Source organism: Diabrotica undecimpunctata, chromosome 1 (assembly GCF_040954645.1).
Source record: "Diabrotica undecimpunctata isolate CICGRU chromosome 1, icDiaUnde3, whole genome shotgun sequence".
In the NCBI taxonomy this organism is placed as follows: domain Eukaryota; kingdom Metazoa; phylum Arthropoda; class Insecta; order Coleoptera; family Chrysomelidae; genus Diabrotica; species Diabrotica undecimpunctata.
The window spans coordinates 26,806,298-26,828,844 of record NC_092803.1 but is presented as its reverse complement, the minus strand read 5'-3'; the positions used below and the strand labels follow the sequence as shown (position 1 = coordinate 26,828,844).

General features: G+C 33.1%; 1 protein-coding gene across 1 annotated transcript in view; it reads left to right on the top strand.

The window, feature by feature from the left end:
- LOC140446919 (uncharacterized) overlaps positions 1 to 22,547 on the top strand; it is a 444,869-nt gene that overhangs the window by 33,781 nt on the left and 388,541 nt on the right. The window contains exon 8 of the mRNA XM_072539513.1: positions 4,786 to 5,129. Within this exon, the coding sequence (XP_072395614.1) occupies positions 4,786 to 5,129 (344 nt within the window). The remainder of the gene's footprint in view (positions 1 to 4,785; positions 5,130 to 22,547) is intronic.

Here is a 22,547-nt window from a genome sequence, read left to right as displayed (position 1 = left end):
TCATTAGAAAACTAAGATTTTTAAAAATTATTGAAAAATTGTTGAATTAAAAACATAGTGAAAAAAGACAGGTATCAAAGACTCTCCAAAAGTTTTTTTTTTATAAAAATTGCTTTTTATAGCATCATAATGAATATGTTAAAAATTGACTGAAGGTCAAACTAGGTTCAATGGACAAGTTATCCCTAAAACAAATATTTTAGATATAAAGAAGAAACTAGATTTTGTATCTCTTGATCTTTAAAAAAATTTGTATCTCTTGACTGGAATTGTAAGAATTTTAAGTAAAAATTGGAAATTTTTTCTTGTTTCAATGAAGAATAACTTGCCACATGATAGTTATTCTCAGTTGGCTTAGCTAGGAATTAAAATCTTTTACACACTACAAAAATACTTCCCCTTTTCCAACTTTTGATTGGATATAAGTGTCTACAAAAGCATATCAGTCTTTTCATTTTTTAATAAAAAACGGGTGTGGCAGTCCAGTGGGACTGCCGGTGGAAGTTACACTTCTATACACGCATTCGCCGTTACAAATTTATTTGGGAGTCAATCTGCACAATCATAACATATGTAATTCTATAGGTAAGACATAGCAGAAAGAGAAACAAAATTAATAACAACCTACTAACAATGAAGGATTGAATCAATATTTTGATGAAAATGTATATTTTTATTTTCATATATGTACGAAAGGAGTTGAATGCAAAAATTTTTTTACACATACTCTGCAGTAAAATTCATTGTTTATTTTGTTATTAATATAATAATACAATACAAATTAAACTGCAATATTCATAAGTATTTAAAAATGACAATAATGTAATAATATTAATAAAAAAGTCCTCCCCGACTGGGAATCGAACCCCGGTCACCCGCGTGACAGGCGGGGATACTGACTACTATACTACCGAGGACATGACACAAAGATATTTCAAAAGTGACAGTTCTGGATCATACAGTGATTTATTGAGATTATTATTTTGAAATACAAAAGACTAATATAATTATGAACATTTAATAAATAATACAAAACATATCACATAAATAATAATATTAATAAATATTTTATTATATGTATATATATCTTTATATAATATATAATATTAAATTATATATACAAAAGGAGCCTTTTTATATTCGAGAGAGGAAGAGAGAGAAAATATATCTTCTGTCTCTCTCTTACTCATTATCTTACATATGTAATGATTTCACAGAATCACTCCCATACAAATTTCCAACGTGGAGCGCGCGTATAGAAGTATAACTTCAAAAATATCCCTTGCTTAAGAGATTTTTATTTCTGGTCCAGGTTCGATTTATATTTATTTATGCCGTTAATTTAATAGTGTTATGTGTTACCTGTTCTAAACTCCATTCGCTTAGCTCGGACAAATTTTGACAGATTCATTGTCGGAAACCTACAACACAACAATTCCTACTTCTCAGTATTAATAGCTCAAGTATCCTGCTATTACAGACTTCTTTCTTTAAAAAAAGAAGAATTATTCTAAATAGTCGAAGTGTATACTAAACCCATCAAATTTTGGGTAGTATATATTTAAAAAATATATATTTAGTTGTTATAATTTAACATAACTATTTATTATATGGTGCAGATAAATAATATTGATTGTCGGTAATTCGCAAAGTTCTATTTTTTTTTACTATTTAGTTTGTTTACTATTAATATTGGCTATGAGAACGGGTGCTTGGTTGTATAGTAATTTCCAGCCACTTTTAGTCTGTCAAAAAGTAACTAACTTCGCAAAAAAATAATTACTAAATTCACTAGACAGTTCGGACTGGGATTAGCGAACCGAGTTTAGCATGTTTCCATTTATAATTAATGGCAACCGAATATTATGTTTATTCTTGATAACCATCATTTTCATTTTTTGCGTTTATCTTCATCAAACACTGTATTATCTGCGTATCGTATCAGTGACTTTTTTAATATTCTACTAAATATTCTCTTCTTCTTCTTCCTCTTTATAAGCAATTTTGCTTGTTCATTGCGCAACTCCATCTTTTGCGTGGTCGTCCGCTACTTCTTCTGCCGATTGGTGCTTTTTGTGTCCTTGTGTATTTTGTGTCTATTTATTTATACACTGTACGTTACATTTTTTCTAATGTCTTTACTTCTCTTTCGATCTCTCATTGTATTTCCTGTAATTCTTCTCAGTACTCTCATCTATGCCGTTTCCAGTAGCCTTTGCGTTGTGGCTGTGTCGGGTCTTATTTCTGAGACATATGTCATTATTGATCTTACACTGGCTTTATAAATTCTTGACTTCATCTCATTGTTAATGTGTCTGTTTCGCCATATAGTGTTATTAAGGCATCCTGCCGGTCTATTTACTTTTTGTACTTGATCTCTCATTTCTTTGTCCAGGTCTCCATAGCTAGACAGGGTAATTCCCAGGTATTTTATTTCCATTACTTGTTCAATACTGATGCCATCAATTTCTATTTTACATCTCGTTATTTCTTTGTTTCCCATTCTGTATCCTCTTTCTTTGTTAACGCTTTTGATGATTTCATCCATGATGAATCCCCTGTCAAACGCTTTCTTTAGGTCAATCAGACACATAAATGCTGGTCTATTACACTCTAGTGATTTCTCAGTAATTTTCTTTATTCCATCTGTACACGATCTTCCACTACGAAAACCCTGTTGATCATTTGCTAAATTTATCCTCTGATTTATTAGCACTTGTAAAATTTTAGTTGTAAGTTTTATCGTAGTATTTAATAAGTTTATACCTCTGTAGTTTTCTGGCTGCTTTTTATCTCCTTTTTTGAATAGTAGAATTAGTTCGCTCGTTCTCCATTCTTCCGGTATTTTATTGTGTTTTATAATTTTATTAATTAATGTTTTTAATGGTTCTGTCGTTGCTGCTCCACAATATTTCAGTAATTCGTTTGATATCCCGTCTTTACCTGCTGCTTTTTTGTTTTTTAGGCTTTCAAGTATTTTCCGAACTTCCTGTACATTTATATTAAGTTCTTCATTTGTAGTAATTTCTGGCGTTTCCGGTTCTAGCGTCGTTTGTTCTTTTACCGCATAGTGCTTTTTTAGGTAAATACACGTATCCTTTTCTATGTGTTTTGGTTCTATTAGTTCTTTTACCTCCTTTCTTTAACCTCTTATAAAGCATCATATTTCCTTTTGCATCACGTTCAATTCAATTCGAATTCAAACATCATGTTCCATTTCTTTCGAAAAGCGTTCCCAGTGATCATTTTTTATTTTTCTTACAAGTGCATGTGTTTCGTTTCTAATTGTCTTGTAATTATGGTATGCCTCTTGTGTTTTAGTTGACATGTATTTCAGGTAAGCTTTTTTCTTTTCTTTATATTTTTCCTTCACTTCTGTACAAAATCATGGAGTTTTTCGCCTTGGGAACGATTTATTTTTACTTATATTTCTTTCACCAAGAACTTCCTTGGCCGAGGCTAAGATATTAGACATAATTTTTGCCCAGCTTTCTTCGACTCCATCACTTTCTGTGATATATGTGTTTCTGCTTTTTTCGGTTATTCTTTTTTTGGAACATATATCTTGTGGAGTTATCCTGTAAGTTTTCGGCTTTTATCTTTGTGGTGTTTTGTTATCACATATGTGTTTTCATTCGGATTTTGAACAATACCAATTTATGAGCGCTTCTTATTTCTGCTGATGTTAGTGCTCTTACATCCAAGATTTGAGAGGGCTGTAACTCACTATTCGACAGATTATAGTCTATTATAGATCTTTATCCTCTACTGTTCTCAAAAGTGTATTTTTATTGTTCTTTATGAGGGAAAAATGTATTAATAATACGAATTTAGTTTATGCTGAAGAGGTCCTTCAGAAGGTCTCCATTTTGATTTCTGATATTTTCATTATATCGATGTTTTATTCCTGGAACTATATCATTGCCAAGACAGGCGTTAAAATCACCCATTATGATTATAAATTCATCATTTGGGGTCTTGTTTATTACAGTCTAAAGGTGTTCGTAGTTTAACTTTTACATTTTACACTTTTACTATTTTTTCAGAGGTATATTTACATTCTTGTACTTGGTGTAAAAATTGTCTGTATACTAACAGGGCGACTTCTTCTTTGGCCCTGGTTTCTTTCCCCCTGCTTTCTTTTCCGTTTTGTGGTTATTAGAAATCTAATAAACGCAGAAACACACATTTTTCTTAGCCTTGACACTTTTGGTACAATATTTAGTGTGAGAAGAGGGCTTCGTAGGTTTCCATACTGTTTCCAAATCCAAACTGATCACTTCATATTTCGTTTTTAGATTTTATATACCCTTTGTTGATGTATATTTAATACAGTTTTTAGAGCTTGACTCTTAAGACTTATAATTGTTTATCCTTTCTACCGATATCTTTGGTTAATTAATAAATATTATATTTGATTACTTATTATTTGGTATATTGTAGCAAGTGTTACAGTTGATGTATATAAGTTTTGGGGAGATGGAAATTGGGTACTATATAAACAATACAATTGCAGTTAACCATGTGTTAACTGCGATTGTATTGTTTATATAATTCTAGTAGTTTTTTTCCTATAGAGAACAGTTTTGTGTAGTAATTGCAAACTTCCAGTAATAGAGTACACCAGAAAGAGAAGAAGAAGTTTTTCTCCAGCTTCATTTTGTTCAACTAGTCCATATTATTCTACTAAATTTACTCTGTCTGTAGAAAAGAAACAAGAAAATAATTTATTAATGACATTTTTGCACAATATCTTTTTAAAACTTTTATTGTTTTTATTTACAGTTTAATAACTTCCAACACCACGCCATCTGGCTTATTCTACCTCCGAAGCGAGATCTTTCCATTCCATGATCTACTTAACCACAAAACTGACAAAAATAACAACTCTCTCGTGTTAAAAAATAACAACAATAATAGTGCCACTAAAGACAATCTGCTCGCCGCAGACGTTTCGTTGCCGAATCGTGAAATCGCTCGACAGAAGTGCCAAAACGTCGTGACACCGTCGTCAGTGAAACAAAATAATAAAAAGTGCCGCGAAAGGACAAAAGTGCCGAAAAGGAGAAACAGGACTATCGAGAGGGCGAGTTCTTCCAGCAGCGAAGGAGATCGAGGCGTCAGAAAAGGTGAGTCGATAAGGCGTTTTTTATTGGTTATGGTTTTTTAAAGGGTACTTTTCGGTAATTTAACGATAATTGGATCGGAAGTTTATCGGTTTTTAGATAGTGGTAAAAATTTAGAGCCATTATATAGATGAGATACACTTGAATGTCATTATTTCTTGCTTCTTTTTACAGAGTGTTTATTGGCCTTAAAATAAGGAAAATGCGAAATATAAAAATGAAGATAAAAATAATATTTTAATACTTATTTCATAATTGTTTAAAAGTAAACTGAAGATAAGTTGGGTTAAAAAAGTCACAAACTTTGAAGTAATGCGAAGGATAGGAAAAGACCCAGAAATTTTGTCAACGATTAAACGAAGAAAACTCGAATATTTGGGCCACCTGATGAGAGAACACAAATACGCATTACTTCAAAATATAATGCAAGGAAAAATAGAAGGAAAACTGAATCCAGGCCGTAGAAGAATGTCATGGTTGCGTAATTTGAGAGAGTGGTTTGGCTGTACCACTAATGCACTCTGTAGATCAGCAGGATATCATTGATGATTTCCAATCTCCGATAGGAGTGGCACAAGAAGAAGAAGGAAATGTAAAAAAAAAACTAATATGTTAGAATTAGAAGATACAGTCACGTATGGTTTAAGAAAAAAAAGCGAATGTACAAGAAAAATAGCAGCAGAAGAAAAAGGATCAAGGACTGAAGAAGAAACACAGATTAATATATTATGTTTGTACAGGTCACAAAACAGATTTCGAAAAAGCAAACCCAACGCTTCTATCTTCTAAAATTGAGAATTATCTGTAAAGCTATCGAAATTGAAAAACGCCCTAACAACTTAAACACGAGTAATGACGCTAAAAGACTGCCGTCAACATGGCGACCATTGCTTCAGTGACTGCTTGGTCCAACCCAACCCATCCAGCTTAGATCGTTATCGCGCATACCGTACCGCGCATACTGAGGGTATTAAATCAGCTAAACAGGGTAAGACCCATGGTACAAAGAATAACAGGTATGATATTGCGCAGGCCACTATCAGCAGATCCCCTACTCGTCACTGACGTCACAATGAGAGTTACCGTCATTGTAATATACCTGTTTATAACGGAAATTTTATAAATTTTTTGTTTTTGGCTTCTTTGGTACGCTTGTTGTAGATTGTATGGTGTTTAAAAAAAAATTATGATTAGGAATATTTTGAACTCTTTATTCGATTTTATAAGTGATAGTGGCTTTGTAGGTATACCTACTGTATATGAACAATAATTTGATGTTTAAGAAGTTATAAATAAGGAGTGTTTAATTATTATTGAGTCAGTACTAAATACCCAACCATACTCATACCTCTCCTGCATTTTTAGGGATTTTCGCTAGGAAAAATTTATAAGCTAAACATAAAATGCGTTGTGTATTAGCTGGTTGTTTGAGTCATAATCAGACAAAACATGCCGATAGATCTGGTAGATTTCATGGTTTTTTTTAGGATTCGGTAGTGAAACACTGTGGGTTATTGCTTGTTGTCGTGAAGACAAATTTAATCCTAAAATCTCAAGGATTTGTTCCAAACACTTTAAGCCGAAAGACTTTGAAAGAAATTTGAATGCAATATGAACCAAAGAAAGGACCTAAGCTGAATAGTGATGCTGTTCCCTTTCTTCATCTGCCACAATCCAAAAGTTTGTTCATAAAACAATTTAAAATGCAGGAAAGGCTTTCCAAATGAGAGTCGAAGATAATTGTGGAATAGATAATTACACAATCTCTTTTGATCTCGAATGTCTTGTATATATATATATATATATATATATATATATATATATATATATATACATATATATATATATATACATATATATATATATATATATATATATATATATATATATATATATATATTAGGTTCTTGAACTCCTAAGTGAAGCATAGAGCTTCAGTGAAAACGCGCCATCGGGTTCTATTTTGCGCTAAGGCCTTTACCTTATTCCAAGACTTTCCTTGGCCTCTTATCTCGTCCATGATGGATCTTCTCCAAGTTTGTACTGGGCGACCTCTTTTTCTTTTCCCTTGGGGATTCCACTCTAGGGCAGTCTTTGCGATACTGGAACTATTTTTTCGGAGTGTGTGACCGATCCAACCTCACTTTCTGGACTTAATTTCATTTTGTACCCTCTTTTGTTCGGTCAGGTGTAGCAGATCTTCGTTTCTGATGGTGTTAGGCCAGAATATACGAACAATTCTTCGTAGACATTTGTTAACAAAGACCTGCAGTTTGTCTGTGAGGGTGTTTGTCACTTTCCAGGTTTCACATCCGTAGAGTAAAACAGACATGACATTTGATCGGAATATTCGGATCTTTGTCCTTGTAGTATACTCGCCAGATCTCCAAACAGGGTTGAGCGTGCTGAAAGCTTGTTGGACTTTTCGTATCCTCATACGAATATCGTCTTCTGTACCTCCGTTTTCTGTTATGACACTTCCAAGATACGTAAAGTTTTCCACATTTTCAATCTGCATATTATCGATAGTAAATAGCGTGTTGTTCCTTGCATTTATTCTCATGGACTTGGTTTTACTAATATTGATTTTCAAACCTATTTTATTGGCTTCAGTGGAAAGTGTTTCCAATTGGTAAGCCAGATCTTGGAACCTTTGACCTAATAGGCAGATATCGTCCGCGTATTCTAGATCGCTTAGGCGTGTGGTTAACGTCCATTGTATCCCTCTTGTGTCGGAGTCTAGTTTGGAGAGAACATAGTCTATAGCTATGTTAAAAAGAAACGGAGAAAGCACGCATCCCTGTCTAACTCCAGTAAGTACGTCGAATTCGTCACTGTTGATCCCATTGTGTGTCACGCTGCATTTCGCATCAGTATATAGTGACTTTATAATAGAAATTATTTTTTGCGGGATGTTTCTTAGCTCTAAAATTTTCCAAAGAGCAACGTGAGACAAGCTATCTAAGGCACGTTCAAAATCAATAAAAACCATGTACAGGGGTGTGTTCCATTCAACCGATTGTTCCATTATTACCCTCACAGTATTATTGTGGTCTATGCAGGAGGATTCTGGTCTAAAGCCTGCTTGATTAGCTCGAAACTCAACCCTGTTTGTTATTCTTTTCAGTATGATGGTCGTGAAAATTTTATTTATGACAGTAAGCAAGGTTATTCCTCTCCAATTTTTGCACAGTGTGAGATTGCTTTTTTTTGGAAGCTTGATAATGTTACCTTTTTTCCAGCCCGCTGGAATGTGGTTTGTTTCCCACACCTCTCGGATTATGGGAAGCAAAAGTTCAGCAGTTAGATGCGGATCAGCTTTAAGTATTTCAGCAGCAATGTTATCGATTCCCGGTAACTTGTTGTTTCTCAGAGATTTGATAGCTGCTATTATTTCCGTTTTGGAAGGGGCCTCGCAAGAAATATGCAAGTCTATATTCTGCGGGTTTTCGACAATTTCGTCTGGTTTATCTCTGGGAATACCTAGCATCTCCTGAAAATGCTCTTTCCATCTCTCTACTTGGTCATCTGTTGTAGTAAGTAATTCGCCTGTCTTGGATCTTACAATGTTCAAACAGTTGGACCCTTTTTGTGTTAGTCGTCTAGTAATTTGGTAAAGCTCCCTAGTTCTGTTGTGTTGTGCAGCTGTTTCTGCTTGTTTTGCCAGTTCTTCGGCCCACCTTCTTTTGTCTTTTCTTGCTTTTCTTTTAACTGATTTATTTATTGTTTGATATTCCTGTCGGTGTGCTCTTCTTTCTACAGTTCTTGCTTGCAGGATATCTTTTTTTTCATTGTTTTCTTTCCTCAAAAAGATTCCATGTTTCATCTGATATCCATTCCTTTCTATCTTTCTCTTTTTTACCCAGTTTGTCTTCAGCTATTTCTGTCAAAACATCTGCGAAATCTTCCCAGCTATTTATTTCACGTTCTCTTGTTTTGAGTTGAAGTTCCTCTCTAAACATATTTCTTCCTGGGACCGTTTTTAGTTTATCTAGATTGTATGTTGGTCTCGTGGTGTATCGCGTGGTTTTGTTTTTTGCCATCTTGATTTTAATGGTACCAATTACGAGATGATGGTCACTTGCGATGTCTGTTCCTCTTTTATTACGTACATCAAGAAGAGATGATCTCCATCTTTTTGATATAGCGATGTGGTCTATTTGATTTTCTCTTGTATGGCCAGGTGCAGTCCATGTTACCTTGTGAATATTTTTATGTGGAAAGATCGTTCCACCAATAACTAAACTATGACTGGAACAAAAATTGTTCCAGTTTCCAATTTCCAATTGTTTTCAGGATCGAATGTCTTGTAGAATTAAGAAATTAAACCTAAAACTTAAAGAAGATATGAGAAATAAGAGAAAATTAAAAGAAAATAGTAACTTTAAACCTTGTGTTTTATTTGTTTTGTCGATTTTATTACAGATAATTACTGATCAAATATTTTCATCTGTTTACGTGCAACTAGACGAATGCTTCATCCCCTAATTAAGACTGGCGCCAAATAAGACAAGTCAATTAAATGAGAGCTCATAAAATTTACGAAGGTTACCTTCCTAGAATTAAAAAGCGAAGAATACAACAAAAGTTTACTTACAAATTTATTTTACAGATTTATTTTTGTTTACTGTATTATTTATTAATATTTCAATCAAAATAATAAAACACCTATATTCTAATAACTCCAAAATAGTTCAATAGAAACTCTATTAATCTATAAAACGATTTTTACTGCCAATTAAAAATTAATTGTGTTCAAGCGCCGATTTTCTTACGGGGAATATTTAAAATCACTCTCATTGTGACGTCATGGGCGAACTCGTCCCAATTTCGCGCTCGGGAGTATCATACCTGTTATTCTTTGTATCATACGTAAGACCGGTCGTCACTCGACAGTGAGGAGTAGGCAGATTGCGACCTAAGTGTCGTTGAATGGTTCTCGTATTTCCGGAGAACAAGATACTGGTTCGTCATGAGTGAGAGGAGTAAGTAGATTGAGAACCCGAACTCGAACGGAACCATATGCCTCTTGATAATGGCTCCAAAATGTGTGCCAAAACGTTGAGTTTTAAATTTTCAACGCGGTTCTTCTCGACAACAAGTTCAAAATTATAATGTAAGAAATAGATTCTACCTTGAGCCAAAGCAAGGAACGCAACTGCAGGATAACGAAGCATTGTGGTAGAAGTAATAAAGTACTTCAACCTTAACATCAATGCCTGCAACATGACATTTTTTACATTTGTTTTTTTCTTTTCGTATAAATAAGTTGGAGTTTTCTTTCTATTAAATAAATATCAATAATGATAACATATATACACATATAAAAATTATTTGTATATTCAGTTGAACCTCATTTTCCTATTCAAAAATTTTAATATGTTAAAGTAATTATATTAGTGTATTACATATTTTTTCTGGTTTGACCCACATATTTTTCGCTCAGGGTCTGTAATTGCATATTTAGCATTTCTATCAGTTAACATTTTACATTTATACTTTCTTTAAAGAATAGCAAAATAGAATAAAATGTATTGTACGAATTATTACTACATATTATATTTATTACATCTCAAAATAAGTATTGTTTTTTAAAAATTATTTTAAAACTCAGAACTCTTTTTATTTGCAATTACTAGCATTTCTTCACAAAGATATTTTTAAACCGAAAAGTTAAAACTTTCGTCATTTCTGTCCAAAAATCAGTCAACAGGGAAGAGGGTGACGAAGTCACAAGGATTTTAACTCATAGTTTTGCGGTTTCCCTTTTCTTCCCTTTGGGTTTTTTTCGGGATGTTTGTTCCGTTGATTGACGTGAGGGTTTCGGCGTCGGATTATGGGGCCACTGTTGTAGAAAGGAAATAAATTGAAAAGGGAATTTTATAGAGTTACGTTATATTGGAAAAGAAATGAAAAGGAATTGTAAAGTCACTTTATGAATTCGGAAAGACATGTCTATCCTGTCGGCACGGATTCCTTGTATGTTCGTTTCTGATGCCAATATCGAGAGTTCCTTGGAAGATGGATGTTGGGAAGGTATCTGTTGTTGAGCGGGACCTACATTTGAAGGAATATTAGATGTATTGTTGCTTCTGTTTCATTTTCACAATTGTATATATGAAGTTTCACTATTCATATAGCTATTTCATTGTAATTAATAAACATTCTTTTATTTGATATATGACTAATACATGTAGTACACACACACACACACACACATATATATATATATATATATATATATATATATATATATATATATATATATATGTATATATATATATATATGTATATATATATATATATATATATATATATATATATATATATATATATATATATATATATGTATATCATCATCATCATCATCATGTGCAGCTTTATCAACCGTTTCCAATTACGGTGTAGCCTCCCTTATTTCAATGTTATTCTATGTTCTTATTATTATTCGACGATGTCTTAGTTATACGTTGTTCTAATAATTTGCGCTCATTTGCGCCCATATTTTTCTATCTTGTGCTATTCGAGACCACGTTGTTCCTGTTAATTTTCTAATATCATAATCCCATCTGAGATTCGGGCGCCTCCTTGGTCTCTTAGCGTTCCTGGGGTACCACATAGTTGTTCTAGTGGTCCATCTGTTATCTGTTCTTCTTGCCATATGTCCTGCCCATTGCCATTTCAGGGATTTTATTCTTTGGATTACATCAGTCACCTGGGTTTGCCTCCGTATCCATTCAATTCTTTTACGATCCCTCTTTGTTATCCCTAGCATACATCTTTCCATTGCTCTTTGAGTTACTTGGAGTTTCGACGTTATTTCTCTCTTTAATATCCAAGTTTCACATCCATATGTCAAGACGGGTAATATGCATTGATCAAATACTCTCTTCTTGAGGTATAGTGGCATTTTGGACTTGAAGACTATGGAATGTGTCCGAATATATATATATATATATATATATATATATATATATGTATATATATATATATATATATATATATATATATATATATATATACATTACATTGCATGGCATGTCTTGCAAAACAGAAAACCAAAAAAGGTATATCAATGGAAGGCAACCGTATATACGTATTTTTGACTATCGGTCGTCTTCAGTACGGTGCAACCAAGTTAGAAAAGGAGCATGTTAACTTGGGAAAGAATTACTACAGGAGCAATTTGTGGCATTGGAGTTAGAAGACTCTGATAGTTTCCAGGGTAACAACTAACTCGTTAAGAAAAGACTGTAGGGCAGATCCACAAAGAAACTAAGTTCTTGTAGCTGGCTGTATACCATGTGTCACAAAATATTTATTTAAAAATCCTTTATAAAAGGTTTATAATTAATTAATTAACACTGTATCAGGCTACATCACAGAACGTTTTCGGAAATAATATTCCATCATCAGTGTATCTAAAGGTACACGTTTTGAGCCACTAAATACTTAGGTAAAAACCGGTTAAATGTTTTTAATTTGAATTTAAGTTACATTATTTGATCTTATATGCTATGATGTTTAAGTTACAATCGGAATTGATGACTCCAGTGAAGTCTTACGTTGCCATGAATTCATCATCCCATCCTATACAACATAAATTGACAGCCTATCATAGCATTTTACATAAATTAATAGAAATTCCCATGTCAAAATAACTTCGAGATAAAATTGAATATCATTCCACAAAGAGAATATCAATTATCATTCAAGAAAGCCCTGAAATTAGTATTTCCACCAGTATTTCCAACAGAGAAAAAACTCTTTTTGCTCAATTACATATACATATAAAAGATATCATCAAAAATAGTCAATTAATTATTAATCATCAATTAAAGATCGAATTCATCACTTTTTAAGATGTAAGTATTTACCATATTTTCATTTTAACAGGCAAAATTTTACCTCCTTGCATTAATTATTATGCTGGAAATACTTATTTCTATGTTGTTACTGATGATGGTCCGATAGGACCGAAAATTGTCTGACATTTTTAATCCTTTCGGATAATTTAAAATTATAATAAGGACGTTATTCACCTTTTTTACAATAGGCAAATACCATTAAATATTATTTAAAAAATCGAAGATTCAGTTGGACAACTGATAGAGGAAAAAAGATACAGCCACATGTATAAGGCAGACAGGAATTTCGATCCTCTACTATGCGGACGATGCCATACCAACAGCAAAAAATGAGAACGACTTACAAAGATTGGTCCATAAGCTCAATATGAACATAAGTTCAATAGTTCGCAAAGAAGCGAAACATCATTTCATCCCAGAAACCAAAAAAAAAGTCATCAGCAAATAACCAAATTACCAATAAAATAGATATTAACAGAACCAACATTAAACAAATTATGGAAATGATATTTAGACATCACACTATGCAGTTACGGTGATGTTCAAGCATAGGTAAAAAACAAACACAGAAAGCAAATAGAGAAGCAGGATGTTTAAGCAATACAATAGGGAGGAAAACAACACATAGTAGGCATAATCCAAGAAAACAAAAACAAATAGAATTGCCTAATAACAAGAGGAACAAAATAAGAAGAAAGGTTAAATTTTGGCAATACATCAGTTCCCTTATGAAGACGAAATCTTGTTTCAAAATTTTCTGCGAAAATATTTGGTTTTTCTAGGTTTAGATGTTATATTTTGTTTTTAAGTTTTTTTGAGTTATCCCGTATTTTTGAATAAAAAAATAGTTAGTCCTTTCCTTATATGTTATAGCTTTGTATCTTGTTTTTATTGCTTGAAATTCTTAGGTATCGTAAGGTAGGTAATAATATTTCTCTTTTTTACCGTATATTTTAAAGATCTTGTGTAATTTAATATATATCTCCCCTTAATTAAAAATATTGATTAGAAATCGTCCAAGAAAATTTAAATTTGAATATGAAACTTTCAATTCTCAAAAACTTCCGTTTCTTTAGGTCCCTACCAAAGACTTTTTAAAGGAATACAATCCTACAGAGTACGTATCATCCCCCGAGGACTTGGTAATTTATAAAGTCCTAAAATTCTTCGTCGTCTATCTTCGTCCCCTTCGGGCATTTTAATAAATTAGGGATGTAATCCCTCTATTTATCTGGAACATTTCTGGAAATCTGGGATGCCGTTGATTGGGTTGTATTGAAGCTTTCCCCCCATTAATTAGAATCAGGAGGGCCTGTTGCATAAAGCCCTGCGAGAATGAAAACCTTTCGCGAAAGGGATCTGATGTGTTTTATAGATCTCGAGATTAGTGTTTATATATTGCTACAGGATGGCTCTTCCAAATCATTAACCTCATTGTAGGTGTATTCGTGCAGTTACATAGCAGCTTTTAGAAAATGTAAACCAAATTTATTGGCCACTAATAAGCGAAGCTTCTATACTAGCGTTGTATAACTTTTTTCTCTATAGTAAAATGCTGAATCGATCGTCACGGAACTAGCGCCACAAGATGGCGTCGTCACGGAACTAGGGCCACAATATAGCGTCGTCAGGGCTAGCGTCATAAAATAGCGGTTCTTCACATCAACTTGCTACTCTCGATAAATTCGCTTCTAGTCATCATTTATTTATTCTAAGCAGGTTTAAATTAAAAGATTAATTTTAGATTTAGATCTGTTTTTATAAAGTTATTTTAGAATCAATAATTGCAACAATAACAAGAATAATTACAAAATCTGTTCTACATTAGTTATCAATGCAAGCATTCGGTAAAAGAGAGGGTACCTGTAAGGTGAAATGCAAATAAAAAATGATCAACATTAATTTTAGCACATACGATATATACCTCACGGTATATATCTAAGTAAAAAATAAATATTTTTAATTACATATTTAATGACGATGACAACCGGCCACCGGACTATATCTTAAACCAGAACTATCAAAATCTATAAAACAGAGTTTTCTACTATATTTCTTTCCGCAACTATACCTGCAAGATTTTTGTATAATAATTTTTTGTCATTGAATGTTTTGAAAATTTTGATAGTTTTTAATTAAACACAAATATGCCATATGTGCATCTACTAATTTTATAAAGCATTTATACCATTGATTCACATTACCTAGTATCTAGTACGTATTATATATTTTAGTACGTTATTACACATTCGACCATATCCTATTAATTATTTTGCTAGCTTGAGAAACTTTGTAAACTTAATCGAACCATTTAAACGTTAATCGTTAGGTAGATTCATTTCTAGCGGATTCACGCGTTAAACACTCTATAACAATTCCCTTTGTAGTCATAAGCCAACGCCTCTGGAAAATGGAAAAGCAGCAAGTTTAGAAGTCGGTGTCGGCTTCATCCTCTCGCTTGATTTACTTCAGAAATCAGATTCACACCCAGAGTCAATATTAGCCTAGCCCATATAAACACACAGCTCACTCCTCCTTTTATATTAGATCTATCTGGCCTCGTCTCCTCCCGTCTCGACTCGTTCTGGAAGAGAATGCGGACGGAATATAGAGACTGTGTAAATTGTCTCCGACTTTGAGCTAATTTAGACGTTATTGATGCCATGCCGGAGCTGTGGAAAACGCGCTGAAGACGTTCTTTGTTTACTTGTTATAATAATGGTCTGTTTACTAAAGAAATGTCGAGATAGAGCGAGAGACAAATCGGCTTTGATATCTGGAATTGCTAACTCTATTTATAACACTATATTGGTCGGAATGACACTTTAGGTAAAACACTTTGATTACTTTGAATATGTGATTTATGATAATATTTATGAAGATATATAAGGTAAGTGAAGTGAGCTAAATATTGCCATGCTAAGACTTATTATTTTTTATTAAATACAAATTTATTTGAAATAACCTGTAAATTTATTAAACAACTAACAAACATGTTTATAGTCTAATTTCTAAACAATCATAAAAATAAAACAATAAAAAAAATGTATATTCTTCTTTTTTTTAAACAATTGCCAACTGGCAATATTTGGAACCTATACCCTTAATATTGCCACAGTACTGGCAATAAAAGGAACAGGTATTTTGTTAATAAAAATAAGTAATAATATTGAAACTTAACTTTTAAAAAACTAATGTGAGACATTTACTATTTTTGAGAACAATTGGGGCATATGAATTTTTCCTTATCATGTTTAGTAAGACCCACACACTCTTCATGTACGTATTGGCCACATGCAACACATAATCTCATGTCAGCCTTGCGGTCTTCATTACATACATGACAGAACCATGATTCACTACTTTTTAAATTCTTGTTTATTTTCTTTTCTTTATTTTCTTTGTTCAGATTGTCTTGTTCTTTTTGATGTTTGTTTATTTTCTTTTCTTCCTGTTCTTTATTTTTGTCTTTTGATTTTTCTTGTTGTTTGGAAGCTTCTTTGTTACTTTTACCTTTGGGTGATTTTTCTATCGCTGTGGAAAATAAATCCTTCGTAACTTCTTGAGCTTTGCTATTAATTGCTGGTTTTCGCTTTGTAGCAGTTATCTTGATTAGGGGCGAAATTAGTAAGCCCATACCTTTAAAAGAAGTGTCTGGTTCTGAAACTTTTTCGGGAGTGAATGGTACCATACTTTCATCTTCGCTGTTTATACCATTAGATGTACTATCATGAACACTGAAATCTGATTCAGAATGAGACGACTCGCTATATAAACGAAGACGTTTTGTTGATTTTTTTCATTACTTATTCCACTTGTGCAGGGACTGTTTTCATCAACTGTAGTAGTTGATGGCTTATTTACGTTGTTATCGTCGACGTCTAGTGGTTCTAACACATTTTCTTCAATATGCGTTATAAGACTGGGTGCAAATGCTGATTCAGGTATGATGTCTGGGTTAAAAGGAAATATTCCAGTTGCTTTGAACCAAGAGATGATGTTAGCTGGTGTCATCGCTTTTAACCAAACTTTACTAAATATTTCACCAAATCGCATTTTGGTTAAATTTTTCCCAGGTTGAGTTATCAAAAAATTTAAAATCTGATCCCAAAAAGACTCATAACTTTTGAAGACTGCTTTATCCGTAGGCTGCAGTTCATGCGTGGTGTTACTTGGAAGACAAAATAAAGTAACACCATAAATTTCTGCAGTTTCAACAAGAGTTATGTCCAGATGCGATTTTGCACCATCGAATATCAGAAGTGTGAGTCCTGTATTCTTATACTTTGCAAAATGTTCTAGCCATGAAATAAACATCTCATTTGTCATCATCCCTTTCTGTGTCATCATTACAGTTGATCCTGGTTGTAGATGATCATTCCATTCAGGCTTCAATCTCTTCCCTTTGAAAATAATAAACGGTGGGATGGCTTGCCCCAGGGCATGTCCACAACCCACAATACTAACATTTTCACCGTGTTCAGGCGTTGTTAAGCGGATACATTTAGCACCTTTCTTGGCCAATACGGTTTTTGTTTATGGATCGTTAGACGACAACCTTTCTCGTCCATATTGTACACGTTTCCAGGTTTGTCAAACAGTTCCAATTTAATGAATACTTCCTAGAGTTTCGTAAAATATTCCTTTACAATAAATGGATTCATTTTCTGAGCCTTCCTTCTAGCCACATCGGGATGTCTTGTAAAGAATAATTTCAGCCATTACCTTCCTGCTAATTTAAATGTATCAGAAAAAGGATTAGGAATGTTCATTATCATCGCATACGGAAATACACTTTTTCTTATTATTTTACTGGTTATTGACATGACTACCTCTGCTAGTTTATAAATTCTGCGAACTAGGTCTCTTTCTTGTTCAAAACTTAAAACACTTTTCCTTCCAAGTCGTTTAACCGAATTTTGGCTGCAGTAATGTAGTCCAAGTGTTGTTAGAGGTATTTCATATCGTAATGAAGCTTGGCTTATATTGTTTCCACCTCTCATTGCTTCTAACGCAGCAACGTTACAAACGTTCTAACGTCCAAATATTGCCATTGCAATATTAGGAACTATCTCATGTGCCAATATTAAGATCATTACTACTGCAGAACAAAAATGGCGATTTATGTTTTATTCTCTTTTATATTAATTACACACAATATGGATTAATAAAGTACTTGAATGTACCTACCTGATAACGTTCTCACCCTTCTATAGTCGGTATTAGCTAGCTTATAACAATCATTACAGCTTTCCCACGTTTTTATAAACAAATCGCACGAAATACACGCTGCTTTGCCGTGAACACCAGTACTAAGTGGTTCCACCTATAATGTTTTTAGAGTGGTTGTTTTAATTCGATATTTGAACTTACATGACCATCTGTAATTCAAGGGACAAATTAATAAATTTATGGGGAGCATGGTAATATTTGGCGCACTTACCTTATATTAAATATAAATTAGTATTTCTTGAATTTAGGTTTAATAAGTAATATTAAATTTGGAACTAGATTTTATTGTGCCATCAACGTTTCGGCAGGAAAACCTGGCCTTTCTCAAGATTCTAAAATGTACAAGATATATTTTTTAATATACTATAATAACTTTTTGTTCCTAATCTTGTACATTTTAGAATCTTGACAAAGGCAAGGGTTTCCTGCCGAAGCGTTGATTTCAATGGTACAATAAAATGTAGTTCCAAGTTATCTCGCCATCTTTTAAAGCATCTTTCTCGTGATCTAGGGCCTGTTGGTCTTAAAGCTCTTGCTGTTAGGGCTAGTCTCTCACTATACATTCGTGTAACATACTGGTTCCATTCCTGTGTTCTATGTTCTCCATCGTACAATATTCTATATTTTACAGAGATCTCTTATTTGGTTATTTAATATTCTGTCTCTTAATTTTTTTGCAGGAATTGATCTCAAGGCTCCTATTTCTGACGTTCTAAGTATTCTTTTTATTTCTTCCATTTTTATTTCATGTCATTATTATTCTTACATATGATTTATATATACATATTTTCCCATGTATTCTCGTATCTTAATTCTTCTGATGGTACCACTTGGATATCCTGATATACCTACTCCTCACTCCTTGAGCCCTGTCGGAGCGTGGTGACACTCTAAATATTGTTATTTTGCTGTCTCCATTGGCTGTGATTCTGTGCCAGATGGACGGCTTCATCTAGGGATTTTCCCCCCAAGGTCTGCCCATCATGTTGAAAATCTTCTTCTTGGTCTGCGGACTCTACTACCAATAGTTGCATGGTTCTGTTGTGTTGTGTCTTTTATATAAAGCTTTTCTAGAATACTTAGGTTGTATCTGTGTTCTGTCCAGGACGCGCGTAGAATTCTTCTGTAGTTCCACATTTCGAAAGATTTGATCTTACTTCTATCGGTTTTTTGATAGTCCATGTTTCATCTGCGTATGTAGTAATGGCAAAAATAAGGACATTGATCAAGCTAAAGTTAGTATTCCTTGTTATTGTTTCATCTTTCCATATTGTACTTAATTTAGCTGTTACGGTTCGGGCAGATAGCAAGAGTATACAAATCTATCTACAACTTCGAAATTCGCCTCTTGGTGTACGTGCGGTAGATTATTATTTACTCTACGATCAATATTTTTGTTTTTCCGGTGTTGATTTAGTCCGAATTCTTTGCTTTTCCCCTCTTAGCCGTTCGGCAATGGTAATCATTTAGACTTTATTCTGATAGTATAAGTGTGTCATCTGCGTACCGCTAATTTTTCTATCTCCTTCTGGAGGCCTTCTTTAAAAGCCACGACCTCTTTTTTGGTATAGAGTGATGAATGCTGCGATGCTACGTCTTCTTTGTCCTTTTATGATGTTGAATAGTGGACCTTGAACGGAGACATGTACCGAAGATTGGAAGCATTTGAGATGTGGTTACTTCGGAGAGTCCTTAAGATCCCATCTGACAGATATGCCCACCTAAAAGCCATCCTGTAAGGAAAAATATTTGGAAAGCGAGGACCAGAAAGAAAAAGAACATCCTGGTTGAAAACCTCAGAACCTGGTTCAACACAACATCTGTTGAGCTTCTCCGCGCTGCTTTAGATAAGATAAAGATTGCCACGATGATCGCCAACATTCGTCACGGATAGGCACATCAAGAATATTAACTAACACCCTGTATAAGCTGCTTTATTTGTTTGTTTTCTTGTACTACCTTTAAGGTTTCCGTAGTTGGATATTTCTCGAGACTCGTTATTTCGTTGTTACTAATAATATAATACAATATTACCATTTATTAATGTAATATAAAACTATTTTGCATCGTTAGGTCTCTTCCCGTCTATATTTTCATATTTTATATCTCAGCTGTTGTTTTGGTAATATTTTCTTGTTTGTAAATATTTTTACAGTGTATACAGTGTATACAGGCAATAAAGGCATACCCAGGTACGGTTCTGATCAAAAGCCACTTATCGCTAGATTGCGACTCCATTTAAAAAATATACAAATGAAGCATAAAAATGAGAACTAAATATAAACAAGTTAAGGTTGGAATAAACGGCAGAACAACTAAAATAAGGCATCAATGACAATCTAAAAATATCACCAAGAATAAAGATTACCTAGATAAAAATATAACAAGACAGGATATCAGTGGCAGATTTTTAAAATAGCGGTTATGGAATCAAGTAAAAAAGTGCTTTTAACAATACCAGGAATAACACTGGATGACATTTTTTTTTATTTGTGCTGTGCAGACGAAATCAACGCATCAAAATGTAAGAGAGTTTTAAGTGTGTTTCAAGACCGCTGTAAAAGAGGTCCGGTTAGTCCCAGACTTTCCCAAGTTAGTCTTGTTGGAACTCACAGTTTATCCGATTGGGATTCTAAGTTCCCCCTCACAACCCCTTTGACTCCAACCCATGTTCATAAATAATTTAAGTGCATCAATGCTCATCATCTAGTTGATCTGATTAACATCTTTATCTAAATTATTGTGAATACTTTTCCTTGTATTATCAGCCGATTTGAGTGATGTTGCATTCACATTAAGAAAGTTATTTAATAGTGCAAGAAACTGAGCTAGTTATATGTTAATGTTAATTTTGTGCAGTCTCTATTTTAAACATGTTTTAATCAAAATGTATTAAGTAGACAATAACTTTGTTGTTCTTTTTGCGTATTTATCATTTAATTGTATATTTTGTATTTCGAACACAGTTAGGGCTATGGCAAATCTATTACAAGAGGACATAGGCTAGTTCTCCTGTTTCGTATGATATAATACTTTCTTAATATTTGATAAGATATTTAATTACTCTAAACCAAATTTATCTTAAAGATGCAGTAGCAGTAAACAAACCAACACACGTTATCAACATTATGAATATTACGAGGAGCACTCCCAAATCATGATTTACAATGTATAAACGTACATAATATCCACCTCATAAACTATATAAATAGACATCGTATACGAAACTCAGCATACCATATCATTTAGTAGTCCTTGTACGCGGAAGAATTGCTATAACTTAATTGGACCACTGTTGTTCTAGTGATAATATTTTAGCCAGGGGCGTGCGTCAGGGAATTACAGTGCTTGAATTTATTCATTTATATTTATAATAAATGTTATCATTTATATTTTATGATCAGAAGAATAACAAAGATAAAATTAAATTAATAAATGTTAGAATGAGGTTTTCCAACAACATAATATGCGAATTCGTTATTGTAATGCATTGAATTAATAAAATTAAATTAAATATGTAAAAATTGTTTTAAAATTAAATGTAATATCTAATGGCGGTTTCCCACCAAACGGACAAAATAAAAACAAAACAAAACACAAACTCGTATCCAATAAAACAAAATAGCAACTTTTCACAAACTTTACTAAAGACTGGCGTGTTTTGAAACAGTTCGTTTTGTTTTTCGAGTCCCGAGTTTTTGAAACTCGAGTCTGTTTAGTGGAAACGGTCAGTTGTGTTTATTAATGGACTATCTCACCTCTGACGTTACCATGGGCAGGGCTTCGAAAACCTTTCTAAACATTTCTACACTAAATACAAGATAGAGCAGCAGTAAGTATAAATAAACCGTCAACAGTATGATTGTTACGAGGGGCACTCCCACATCATGATTTTAACGATGTATAAACCTACATTTTCCTGTATTATGAAATACATATGAAAATATGAAGTAGACATCGTAGCATAAGTCGTTCACAGGAATAACAGAACTGTAAATAACTGAATAAACATGTTAGAATGAGGTTTTCCAACAACATAATAACGTGAATCCGTTATTGTAATGCACGGAATTAAAATACAATTACATTAAATGTGTAAAAATGTTTTAAAATTAAACGTAATATTTAAGGTTGAAACGGAGTTGCCACTCGTGAACTGAGCTCTTAATGGCACTCCATTCGTTTTTTTAAGGAAAACGAAATTTCAAAGCAAAAACCTATGCAAAGGTCAGAAAAATCTTGTCAAAAATAAAAACATTCAACATATCTGAGTAATAAATAAAACAAAAAACTCAAAGTGTAACTTAGGTAATATTTTACT